Source organism: Diadema setosum, chromosome 5, assembly GCF_964275005.1.
Source record: "Diadema setosum chromosome 5, eeDiaSeto1, whole genome shotgun sequence".
Lineage (NCBI taxonomy): Eukaryota > Metazoa > Echinodermata > Echinoidea > Diadematoida > Diadematidae > Diadema > Diadema setosum.
Window position 1 is genome coordinate 19,254,372 of NC_092689.1, and position 13,808 is coordinate 19,268,179.

At 39.6% G+C, this 13,808-nt stretch overlaps 1 protein-coding gene across 1 annotated transcript; it reads right to left on the bottom strand.

The window, feature by feature from the left end:
- Positions 1 to 4,899: 4,899 nt before the first annotated feature.
- LOC140229180 (BLOC-1-related complex subunit 5-like) lies at positions 4,900 to 10,820 on the bottom strand. The gene is made up of 4 exons (XM_072309446.1): positions 10,523 to 10,820; positions 6,526 to 6,790; positions 6,044 to 6,143; positions 4,900 to 5,343 (listed from the first exon to the last, which is right to left on the bottom strand). The coding sequence occupies exons 1-4, from the start codon at positions 10,680 to 10,682 to the stop codon at positions 5,116 to 5,118; spliced, it is 753 nt and encodes a 250-aa protein (XP_072165547.1). The 5' UTR covers positions 10,683 to 10,820; the 3' UTR covers positions 4,900 to 5,115.
- Positions 10,821 to 13,808: the final 2,988 nt, after the last annotated feature.

Consider the following 13,808-nt stretch of genomic DNA (forward strand, 5'->3'; position numbering starts at 1 on the left):
CACATAAGGCTATTTCCTTCGATACACATCTGTTCTACCACAAAATATGTTTACAGTTTCTGCCATTTTATGCACCTAGGGAAGAAAACAAGTTTCATGAAAGTTGCAATAATGCTAAAACTATTCCGCCACTTTAACACAGTCTAACAAAACAAACCAAAATAAAGCCCTAAAACAACAACAGCATGTTGTGATTGTGTATACTAAAGCCTTGGAGTTGTTGTTGTTTTGGAGAAATCAAAATTTGCATTACCTCCTTCATCATTAGCACTTATGCATAATATTATTTCTCTTTGTAGGATATCAACAGCAATTGAGGATGTTGTTATTTGATATAAACTCATAGAGTATTTTGACATGCAAAGAATGAGTGTATAAAGGAGAAAAATATTATTTTCTTTTATACCAAATATTGACAAGGTTTTGGCTGTTTATATGATATCACAAATAAACAGAGTTTAGGGTTTAGAATGCAAAGTCCCCTCCTATACCCTCCTCCATCAACACAGCATTTTCTAGGGTTTATAATATTTCGGCCTACATCTTTTTACAAGGCTACTGAGACAATGAGAGAAATACATGTTATAGCTCACCCTTGTGTGTGAAATAACCTCCCCCACCAAAAAAAAAAAAAAGAAAAAAAAAAAGAAAAAACAGTGGTATCAAATACCTCCCTCATTAATTGCACATGATTTGGAACAATAATGATTTGTAATTATTCATGTTACCATAATTATGATTATGAACAAAAATACAGTACACTCCCATAATAATAAACATGGTTATAAAGAAATTTTTATTACAGTGAAGTTAAAATTCCGGTCCTAAAATTATCATAGTATCTATTATACTTTATTGTCTGGCTATAAGGAAATCTCGATATAACAAAAGAAAACCACAATGTGAGTCGCCTCTGTGTGTGTGTGTGTGTGTGTGTGTGCGTGTGTTTATGTATATATATATATATATATATATATATATATTATTTATAGATAGATTAGATAGATCGGCCTTGAGATGGCAAAACAATGTATCTACATGCAACATCATTTCCAGTAAATTGAGTTTAAAGTTTCTCAAACCTACAACTCTTTTCCTTTTTTTGTTTGTTAAACACTTCACATCTTACCCTAGAAGGACCAACAGTATCAGTAATACAGTGAATGTTAATTGATTTCACTAGACCCTTTATTTTTAGAATAATTTGCATTTAATCAAAACATACGTTGTTTTGCGTTTCAACATAACCACGCTATTGCCATTGCTACAGCAAAACAACATAAGTTTCAATCACTGGCACACGTATAATGTCCAACAACGTCAATATGTGTGTGCTTCAGCAGCCGCGAACAGCCTATTACTGCATAAACATGTAGATGGTGTATGTATTGCACGTAGATACGTTGTTTTGCCAAGTCCATGCCCGACACGTGTTGAGCAGGAGCAAGCGTATCGCCGCTTACGCTGTTTTGCCAACAAAATTTGAACAATTCCCACTGGGAGGGGGCGTCATATCTCAGTAACGGAATGGGTTCTGATTTCAAGATTTGGTTAAGAGTTAGATTATACTAAAATAAGCTAAAATATGTGACTAGGTCAATTTTCATGAATTTTTGACATACGTTGTTTTGCCATCTCACGGTTGAGATAGATAGATAGATATAGATATATACATTATATACTACTAAACTTGAATAAAAGATGAGAATGGTCAACACCAAAATCAATGAAGAAGACAACACATCATTGGAAAAATTGTGGTAATGACACACACTTTGCTCTTTAATCTTACTTTTCATATCCATATGTACATAATAATGTATACATCTGTGAATATGTAGCAATATATACATAAAGATATCAACTTTTAGAGTGACGAGCTTTGCAGACAACAACTTTACTGGAAGAAACTGACCATACACACTGATAACTGATTATTACTTATCAACAAAATGCTACAAACATGACACACCTTTTAAACATTCTTATTTTGTTTTTGTTTTTGTTTTGTTTTTCTGCTTTAGGACCCTGGATCAGGCTTGGCTTTAACCCTCTCTGTGCCAGGAACTTTGGGCTGTGTGTGCAAAGCTATGGGGTTTATTGGGCCAATCAGCACTCAGAGCACACAAAGGGTTAAAATGGCAAGAATGTGATTTCAAAAAACAAAAACAAACAAAAAAACAAACAAAATATAGACTTTAAAAAAAAAATCAATTGGGATATTTAAGAAGAGGTATTTCAGAAGAGGGATTTCTGTTTCCCAATAGATATATTTTGCAGTATTCTATGTTTGACATATTTTGTGAATTAACCGGTACGCATGAAATAAACATCTCATGAATATAATATTACCCCATGAGAAAGAAATGCCATGGAATGAAATGCAAACAAGCAAATTTACTTGAATTTCTTTTGAATAAGGATGATACTTATTTTTCATTCTCTCGCAGTGGTTGTTGAAGCAAATCCCAATCACTTGCAGATTAGTTTTTCAAGTTTTGATGCACAAAATATTCTGCCGACAAAATATATGGCATAAAGTTGATAAACAGAAAATGGTATATTTACGACCCAGTATGTAATATTCTTTACTTTAATACACATACTTTGATTAGCAAGCTGCAATACTCCTAAGGGCAAAAATTCCCTGAACTGCTGAAAAAAAGTCTGTACCTAAAAATACTATCCTTGACTTCCATCCCAACTTCACACTAAGTCTGCTGTGTGGATGAAATTACACAGAGCATACACGTTCAGTTTTCAAACATTGTTACTTATGTAGGTCATAATTGTGGGGCTTCCACAATTAGAACAAAAGCTGATTTGATGTGTAATGCAAGGAGTCAAGTGCATTGCTACGTCATTGCACAAGTCAACTATTGTCAGGCATACTGAAGCCCCTCCCCCCCCCCCCCCATGGCTAAAATAGACATTAACATAAAAAAAGAAGTTCAATGCCCTGTTCTTTCCAGCTTACCTTCATCACAATGGGAAGGCTTTGTGGTTGGTAGAGTGTATAAAAACATACCACCACCTTTTGCAGATAAACCCAGCAATGTGGGGACAAGCATCCAATAAAACCAACCAACAAACAAGAATAACTCACATGCAATTCTGTCCATATTGTGTGCAAGTAAGAGCATTGGAATCAAACTAGAATATGTGAAAGACAAAGAGTACTTTGCTGTTTTAGTTGTTTCTTCAATCTGTACCTCCAAAAAGGTCACTGCAAATTTCAATGGATATCAAAGCACTCCTGACTATACTGCTGCCTGGTTATTTCAAAAAAACACTTAACATACGCTATGCCTTTACATTCCACTTGCTTCTTTTCATTTTTTTTTTTTTTTTTTTGGGGGGGGGGAGGGGGTGAGTAGGGAAGGGGTGGAGTCTATACCAATATCTTGTTAAGCAGTAGTAATTAACAGCGTTTGACTCCAACAGTGAACACAACTACACAGAACAGTAAAGCAATCATTCATTATGACAACTGTATAGCACCAATAATTCACATTCAAGAAAGTACCAAGTTAACCTGTTGAGGACGAGTCCCAAGTATACTCGGGCAGGTGTCTATGAGAAATGCGTGTTGTAACAAAATCAGTCTGTCCTCAATGGGTTAATATCTACATGTATTTAACCCGCAGGACAGGCTGATTTTGCTACAACACGCATTTCCCATAGACACTTGCCCGAGTATACTCGGGACTCGTCCTCAACGGGTTAAAAGTGGAAAAAGTAAATATCTGCAGAAAGAAAAGAAAAGAAAAAAAAACACATACAACTGATTTCTGGCTATTTCAGGGTCAAAATGAACTTGGTCACTATAGGGCCTATATGTCCAAACGGGTTAAAAGTGGAAAAAGTAAATATCTGCAGAAAGAAAAGAAAAAAAAAAACAAACCCACATACAACTGATTTCTGGCTATTTCAGGGTCAAAATGAACTTGGTCACTATAGGGCCTATATGTCCAATTAATCGCATGATGGTAGTATACCATAAACGTGGATATTTTCCCGTGTGACTTTGTGGTGACAGGAGTGCCTGCATTTGTGGCCTAAATTCAGTAAATTTGTGTTATAGTGCCTAGAAAAATGGCTTTCAAAGGATTATAGTTTCTTTTATCACTATCTGTTTTCTTTCTGTATGAGATCTGCGTGTATCGCAGTATTATTTGCCTTTTCTCCAATGTAACGTGCACTTGTTCCACCGTAATTTGCAGATATTTGATTCCACTGACCCCATTCAGGTGCATCTTTTGTGTATAACAAAAAAGTTTGAGAGCCCATCAGCACATGCTTTATTCATACCTTGCGCCCTAGCGATATTTCCATTGTTCGATGGCACATGTAGTTGACCGTGGAAAGGGGGTACATGTACCGCTTGACTGCTTTCGCACAGATGGATTACCAACCTGTCAGTTCTCTGTTGACCCGCAAAAAGAATTTTATTTGGGGGCACTGAAGGCGCTCAAGGAATTGTGCGAGGAACGAGTTAAGACTTGATTATCACCACTACCATCTCCATGCAAATAATTGTCTTTTTCTACTTTCCCACCAAAATTAGATTACCTCTGGACATCAAAAGCTGAATGATTACAAATAACCAAAGTACATGTACAATGACCTTTGACATGGAATTTGACAATTACCGGTGACCTTTTGTGCAAATGATTGTCTATTCACTTCAATTCATATGTGTCTATGGGAAATGCTTGTCATACTGTATAAACTGTTATTTTCACGAGGGTTTAATTTTCGCGAATTTCGCGAAACACAGTTGGATTGCGAATTCAGTAACACGCGAATATGTCACCATGCACTTGGGTAACAGAGCATTACATTAGTGTCAGCGTCAATTCATGAAAAAAAATCTTGTAAAAATGTCTATGACCTCATTCGCGAAAATATCTATACGAAAATAACAGTGTGCACAGTAGCAAAATCAGTTCGTCCTCAACAGGTTAGGAGAAAGCGCAGTGCACATTCTACAGGTAAGGAGAACATCCATATCTGCCACAGTGTAATCTAGTTGGATATCATTCCTTTCATTAAACTTTGATTACAAACATCCAACAACTTTTGCTAGAGTTAAAATGAGGTCCAAATAAAGTTTCATGTTCGTGGTCCTGTGGGCCGCATTGTGAAGGGTTCCAAGCGTTGCGTGTCGGGAAGCACGCTGTTCAGCCGGTCCATCAGCGGCACCAGTTGGTCCACATTCATTTGGATGCGCTTCAGTGTCGCCGACATTTCATTGATCTTCTGGATCTGCTCGGCGTGCTTGGCAAACCTCTTCTGCCGCTCCGCCATGGACTGCATGATGCTGTGAATGATGGCATCAACCTGGCAACCATGGTGATGGAGAATATCTCTGATTAGATTTGGAGTTGAATGTTTGGATACTCTCAGTCCAAGTCATTCAAATTCAAATTCATTTCATCCTGAAATGGTCCATGTCTTGGTGACAATATTGCTGACAAACAAAGAACTCTGATGGGATGGCTAAGAGCATTACATATCACAGGATTTCATCATCAGAAAATGTTGTACATGGCTGTAATTTAATACTGGACATCTGCATCTTTTTGCAGCTACTGATTTGCATGATACCTACATCATAACTCACGTGACAGAAATTTGGGGTATTATGCAGCCTACAAAGTTTGATGCCCCATTTGCAGGCACAAGTGAAGAACAACTAATGAAATTGTCATGTCTACATTGAACAGATATACCTATTCACTGGAATTATTTTCACACACATTGTATATATAACTATAAGCATATATATATACTGTATATACAAAATACATCTTACGTTTCAAATTTCAAAGAATGGCTTGCATACAAGTGTATGAGAAAAGTAATGAAAATGACACAATCCATTACAGTGAAAATTTCATTATAGTAAGAATCATGGTCAATTTGTAAATGGCCCATTCTAAATGCAGTTGTTTGGTGTAAACATGCAGGGTAAAATCTTGCTGATTGAATGTCAATGAACTTGTGATCATCACACACGTATATCGCCACAAATAGTCACCTCTTTCACTCGTCCTGTGAGGGCATTCTGGTCGAAGGTCACAGCCTCCGCGCACTGCCGCAAATGTTGCTGGTAGCGAAGACACAGCAGCAGTAATTGCCTTGAATGAAGATAATATGAATCATGGGAGAGTTTCAACTTCAGACTCCTGACAAGGACTGTTCTTGTTGTTGCTGTGTTCTAACATGAACATTACTTGTGTGGACCCTACTGCAAAGACATACATTAGCACCAACTGAGATGATGGCAACAAACACAACAACAGCCATTTCATTAAAAGTTATGGTGAATAAAATCTTTTGTCCATCTAAGAGTTTGTACAATTGTGTAACTGATTGTGACAACAAGAATGCAAATTAATTTAGATAGAAACTACTTGCATTACACATGCCAGCAGGTTTGTATCTAGAAAACTGTTGAAATCCTTCACAAGTCAAAGAAGAAAAGAAGGAAATTCATGAAAATAGTAGCCATTCATGCACCTGTGATCCATCTTTTCCATCTGATTTGGGTCCTCAACTTGCGGCACATGGTGTGTCCCCTTGAGGATCGGAAGAAACGTGGGAATGTCTCGCATCTTCTGAATCTCAAAGGAAAGCGACTGGTCCGTGCCCTGTGCACCCGATGAGACGGTCACTATCTTGTGGTCGGCTGACCCAACCTTAGGCCGTTGGGGTGATGAATTCAAGGACCGTGACTGAGTTGGCCGGCCCTGCTGTTGTTTAGCAAGCGCTTGGGCTCTTGTCTCTGTGTTGTCATCATATGAGTTGGTAGTGAAGAGAGTTAGGGGTTTAAAAACAAGAAAAATACAAGTTTAAAGAAAAGAAAACAATTGACATTGTTCATCAAGGATTCATGATAGGTGACATTTAATCAAAAGGAGAAACTGTGCATGTACGAGTATTCACACTCACAAAATTAACGTTCACATTTTGTTTGTTTGTTTGTTTGTTTTTTGGTTTGAAAGGTGTCTTTGCATTACATCTGCACTTACACATTGTACACTGCACTGTGGTACAGATGTCATGTCTATGTTAAAATTAAGGAGCTGTACAACGTATGTGGAATGAATACAACAACATTTATTCGTTAGCGGGTTTGTTCAGACTGTAGGCCTACATGTAGGCCTATGTTCATGTACTGTACTGTACCGACTGCTTCTGTGCAGCGCAGCTCGCTTCAATCCAAGTAAAATTACAGTCCCATTATAACGAACACAGTAATAATGGAATTTTGGTTACAATGAAGTAAAAATTCAGGCCACAGCATTTTCTGTTCTATATTTTTTATTGTTTTTTTCATTCGGTTATAACAAAATTTTGATATACCGGTAACGAAAGAAAACTGCCGGTTCCGAGGACTCAATAATGGGAGTCCACTGTATTCTGAAATGTGTAATATTAGTGTAAAACAGGAAATATTCAAATTTTTTTCTGGTGCAAATTTGGAGACTCAGATTCAAGTATGTTCATGATATTACTACTACTAGATTGTCTATTACTCTGTTACCATTCTGCCCGATGGTGCATGCAGTGCAAAATCACATGAGCAGAAAGCACCGATTTTATTCATGCAGGCAGGATGGATGCTGTTCTGATGGTCACATCTATAATAAGGGAAAAGCATGGGCCATATCTATCAAGGTACGGTACCACAAGGATGAAATGACAATAAAATCATACCAAGTCCATACCAAGTTCAGACCGACCAGACGTTATGCAAAGGCCTGTCGTATACAAAATCTGTCTGTCTGGACGAGTATTTTATCAATTATTATTTTTTTTCTTTATTGGCTCTCCTCCATACTATAGGAGGGGACCCATGAAGCCAGACACAGTCCTCTGCAGAACATATCCCTGATGACCAGATACAGACCAATCTTTCGGTCAAGGCGCAGGCCTGAGCTGAGTGCCTGTCGTAGAGAAAAAAAAAATCAATTTGTCTGGAGGAGTTCTTTCTTCATCATCCTTTTTCTTTTTACTTTTAGAGCTCTCCTCTGTATGGGGGGGGGGGGGGGGGAGGAGTAGGGGATTCCACGAAGCCAGACGTAGTCTCCACGGAACATATCCCCGATGACAAACCAGTCAAGATAAATTAAAAGACACACAGACAGATCTTTCGCTTTCGGTCTCAAAGCATGTCGCAACTAGAGTATCTAGGCCTATACTGTAAACCCCGGGGCACTCCTTGTACACAGTTAGACTCTCTATTGACCGATTCTGTGACGCGCTATGTGTATTTTTGGCATGGGCGCAGCCGTAGTGGGTGTATCAGCCGACCCCCCCTCCGCACTCCCCCACCCCTCTCCCTACATTAGCACGCGCGCAGAATGAAAAACTGCTTTAGCCAATAGGCGTCTCGTACTGAGTGCGCGAATGCTTGCTTAGTGCGCGAACCTTTGTTACAAGTGCGTGTAAACATGTTGCCCCGGGGTGGGGGAGAGCAGGGGGGGTCGGCTGATACACCCACTATGGCTGCGCCCTGTGCCGTAAAATGTCTGCTGCCCTCAACGAACCCGAATCGGTCGATACCGCTTCGCGTTCAATTCGGGCTGTGTTTCACAGTATTTACTAAATACTACAGTTAAACTCGCATAAGTTGATCTTCTCGGGACTGAGCAAAACACATCGACTTAGGCGATTTTCGACTTGTGCGTAAGTCGAAAAAAAAATCGACTTACAGTTTCACCACAGGTACATACATACATGTATATATAATGTACATGTATGTTGTCTACTCTGGAGCAGAGCTGGAGCGGTGTGCCGCAGCACGGGTCGCCCAGCAGGGCCGCGGCTAACTTTGCATGGACAGTGCATTAGTATTGGCACAGGTCCGATTACTTTACACCCTTGTTAAACCTTGGGGAAGTGAATATGAACGATATTTGAGCAGTGATTGATTCCAGTTTACCATACCGTGGCTTGAAATGCGTGTAGAGGTGCAATTCTGATTTACCCGTGCCCGTAACTTTCCCCCTACCAACGGTACTTTCCGCTTTGAAAACTCAGCAGCTTCATCCATTATACCACTCCACTGCACAGCGCTGCAAATGCCAAGCTACATATTTTTACACTGCAAGCTCAATACCGTACATGTAAATGAATGCATGTGTACTGTACGAACGCTGTACGTACGTAGCGCGACAGCTGACAGGTGGAGGGCTGTACCAGCGGACCTCCAAATACGAAGAGAGTTAAACGATCCCATGCGATCGCTTTGAATTTTGATTTTAGATCATTTTTTTTTTGTCACCTCAAACTCATCTGACAAACAAAATAATGATGAGTAATAAATAATGAATAATAAATGGCAGTGATTTATTAGACAATAAAATCTTATTCGACTTTAGGCACAGTGAATTCAATGGTTTTTCCATGAAAGTGTTCTTGGAATTTCATCGACTTAGGCGAGTATTCGACTTACAAAATTCGACTTGTGAGTGAATTAATACACGTACGTCAATGGGGAAAAATCAGGACTTTTTAAAATCATCGACTTAGGCCCTACCTACGCGATTATTCGACATATGCGACGTCGACTTAGGCGAGTTTAACTGTACTAGGACTAGGAGTCAGCAGTCAGGACTAATGTTAAATTTACTGTAGGATTAACTATACACAGCCCAGTCGCTGTACATGGTACGTCGCGACAGGGCTGTACGCGCGCGACCACCAACCACTAGGAGAGCGACGTAATCGTATCACGATAGCTTTGAATTTTGATACTTAACATCATTTTTGTCACCTCAAACTCATCGAGTATACTCTTCAATATTTACTCTACATCTGATGCTATCAGTATTCAAATGTACGCAATGAAACTTACTGAAATTGATCATCATATCCAGCATGTCCACACGGTACACAATCTTTCACGCCAGGCCTAACTATACACTTGAACACAGCCCAGTCGCTGTACATGGTACGTCGCGACGTACCTATGTACAGCGCCTGGGCTGTGTATAGTTAGGCCTGGCGTGAAAGATTGTGTACCGTGTGGACATGCTGGATATGATGATAAATTTCGGTAAGTTTCATTGCGCACATTTGAATACTGATAGCATCAGATGTAGAGTAAATATTGAAGAGTATACTCGATGAGTTTGAGGTGACAAAAATGATGTTAAGTATCAAAATTCAAAGCTATCGTGATACGATTACGTCGCTCTCCTAGTGGTTGGTGGTCGTTACTGTAGGATCTACAGCGACACAGAGCCAGCAGAGGGCTGTGTAGAATTAGAATCTATACTACATGCACATATCTAGACAGAAAGATCCGTCTGTCCGGAGGATTCTTTTATATTTTGCCATTGACGCTGTCCGCGGAACATTCCCCGACGGACAGATATGATTTACAGACCGATCTTTCGGTCAAGCACATATCATGCAACCTCTGGAAGTGGTGTGGGCGCCGTGGTGTGGCTAGGCTATTTGGTGATCATTTCTTTTCCTGTCAAACTAACTGATAAGGTGCATTTACCCTTTGTCGTGTTACCAGCAGCTCTGTCCACAGAATAGAAGGTGTACGGTATGGTGCCTCCCTCGCCTGCCGAGGCTGCCCCGGTAGTATTTGAGCTCGACTCGATTGGTGCGTTGTACCTGGATCCATGTAAAGTCTGGTCACTTTGCGCTCCTCCCATTTTAATTTAACGCGATAAGCATGCGAGAAAACCAATGTCTAGGAAATACCACTACCAGGGATTACATCAATACGTAGTATAGTCATTCACTGCTATCAAGTCGTTCGAGCAAATGCTTAAGTATTTGCTCTGTTATTGAAGAAAGTCTAATGTTAGGAGTCAGAATCAGTTTCCGCCTTGCCACAACAGCGGGAGCAGGAGGCTACGAAGCAGGAGAGGTAGTGGTGGTCTAGTCTTATATTCAGTTGTTCTAAGATGTTCTGTGATATATTGCCTGAAAATCACCTTGAACGTCAGGCTTATACTAGCAAAGTTTATCTACTTTGATATGTAGCTGTCTTTACGGACTTTATTGACATAAAAATACACACGTTGATTTACCTAGACCAGGAAGGAGAGAGAAGTCTCTCTCTCTCTCACCTCACTGAGTGACTTAGATAAAGACTATCTTGAAAGACGAATTTTGTCAACAAAAGTGAGCATGTGCAGCATCAGTGCAGTAGTGAAGCACATAGAGAGGGAGACACAACTAATACAGAGATGTGTAAGTAAATTTTCGAGACACTCTTGCGCTAATTGAACAATGAACATCACTCCGTACTCTTTGTGACCCTTTTAAGAACCATTAAATTAATTGGTGATGTCGATGTAAGCTTTAACTTGCTGTTACTGTTAGTGTTATTCTCTTGAATAGTGCTCAGAGTCTGAGAGCTGCAACGTCATAACATAGCCCATATAGGTATAGGGTGACCATAATTAAGACAGTTAAGTCCCACATACTACTTTCAGTGTAAGTGTGAAAATATAAACACAAATGGATAAAAAGGGGTGAAGAAGGTTCACACTTATCTTATGAATATATTTTTTGTTGTATAAATTCATTCCATTTGTCTTGAAAAAGCCACATATAATTTCTTTGTAATTGGCATAGGTGATGTGATATAATTGATGCTGTAGGTACTATCTAGGTTTATGAAGAACGAACGGTCAAAGCTATCAACGGCAAAGTGAACGGGTAGGCCTGTTTATATAGGCCTACATGTACACACAGAGGCGCTTTTTGGTGTTCGCATTCCATTCTCCTTAGACCTTGTTGTTCTGGTAATCTCATACACACAGTGCTTTCTCAGTTGATTGAAGCAGTCATCCTGTTGAGCTCTTTATTTGTAATTTTCCTCTCTTCATTCAATTTCACTCGTTTTTAAGTTGTTGGCACATCATTTTACAAAGAATGAATAAATTACTCTATTTGAACAGACCTTGCCATTGCATTCATCTTTCTATTCACTATCGAAGTCCCTTACTTCTTTTTAGATTATTTTCAGTTCCAATGCAACCATTTCTTCAAGGATTTCTTCCATTTGCATATCAAAGTTTTTTTTTTTCTTTTTTTATGGATGGTAATAGGGTTGGGCTGTTAGAGTCTAGAGTGCTGAAAATTGTGACCCGCTACAACAAAATGATCCTAAAGTCGGGCGAGGTCGATTATTTGAAAATTGCATGACACAATTCCCTAATCTTTCTGCTTTAAATTGATATATAACACGCTTTATAGAAATAATCGGCTGCGGAGATATCGATGTTTAAAAGAGAGCATGTCAAGACGTCTGGGAAATCACTGTTTCGAGAAAAGCGCCCTAAAAGTTCTCCTTGCGACGCAATCACAATCAAGAGACACGCAAGTCAGTATTCACCTCCGGACAATAGAAGTTAGCCCTAGCAACCCCCGAAATGCTCATTCAAACACAGTGTCGGCGGTCTCCTCACCGACCAATCAGTGACAAGGATGTCAGGAGAAGCGGCTAGGCATAGCGCACCCCGCCCGCACGCACCAGTCGACTGGGCAGTGTGCAAGCTTCACGCTTCGGTTAGCGGCAAGCGGCAAACTGACCAATGAGATCACTCTGGTCGTTGTTAGGGGCGGAGCCTATGTGTGGCGCTCAATCCAAATGTTCGAACCAGTTTCTGCTTCGGTGAAACGCCAAAAAAAAAACATGGCCCAGAAAAACGCTATTTTTTGGTCTTTCCTTTCATCATTTTGCTTCAAAATTTTGACAGATGATAGAAGACATGTTAGACTCTGATAATATGTCAAATTCAGAAAATCGTAAGTTTTGACCAATTTTGATGCTCTAACTTCAAACTCGATTTTCACGGCTTCGACCGTGCGTGACTTTAGGACCATTTTGTTGTAGCGGGTCACAATTGGTCTAAGGTTTGTCAAGGTCGCGCTCTATTGTTTGTGGGGTCCTTTCATGGAGAAAGATGTTCGCTACCCCTTTGCTGTATCACGTAACTGAATGACCAAGCACCCAAAAATATGCAGAATATGAGGAGGTGGGCGGAGAAAGCCCCCTCAAAAAAAAAAAAAAAATGCTTATTCGCAACATGAGGAAGGTTCATCAATACAGATGAACTTGTTTTTTTCTGTTACACACACACACACACACACACACACACACACACACAAACAAACAAACAAATGAACCAATAAACAAACGAATGGAGTGCCTGAAAAATCTGTTGTATCTGACTCGGCAGCAACCTGCAGTAGCCATATTTACCCACAGACGTGACTTATTAAGGGTAACCTTTGGCACAAATCAAAGTGTGGTTCGTATAAGAGTGTTTTTCTCTGTGCATCCAATCTGAAGTGCACACTTTCTGCAAGTTCCTGGTCTTTCAATGATTGCTAATGAATGAATGAAGTGGCTAATAATCTACCATACATCTTTGTATACTAGGTTGCAATCAAAGTGCATGCCTACCCACAAAAGGGGATTCCACCTATTTCAAACAATGTATCAACTCCGGAGGACCAGCAGCTTGACACAAGCAATCAATTCTTTGGAATTTATTGCTCCCTTGCCCTGTTATTTCTCAATGCTATACTCGGAACAAGTAAAGGAGTCTTAAGGGGCACTGCATTGCAGAGCCATTTGATATGACAAAAATGATTAAGCCATTAAAATCTGTTCCCCAACATTGTAATACAATAGGTACAGGTATATACATGTTTCTTGTTAGAAGTCATACTGTAAAAATGGAAATTTTCGCGATGTTGGAATTTTCGTGCATTTCGCGCAACCAGAATCTAGTGAAATAAAAGCACGCAAATTTTTTTTT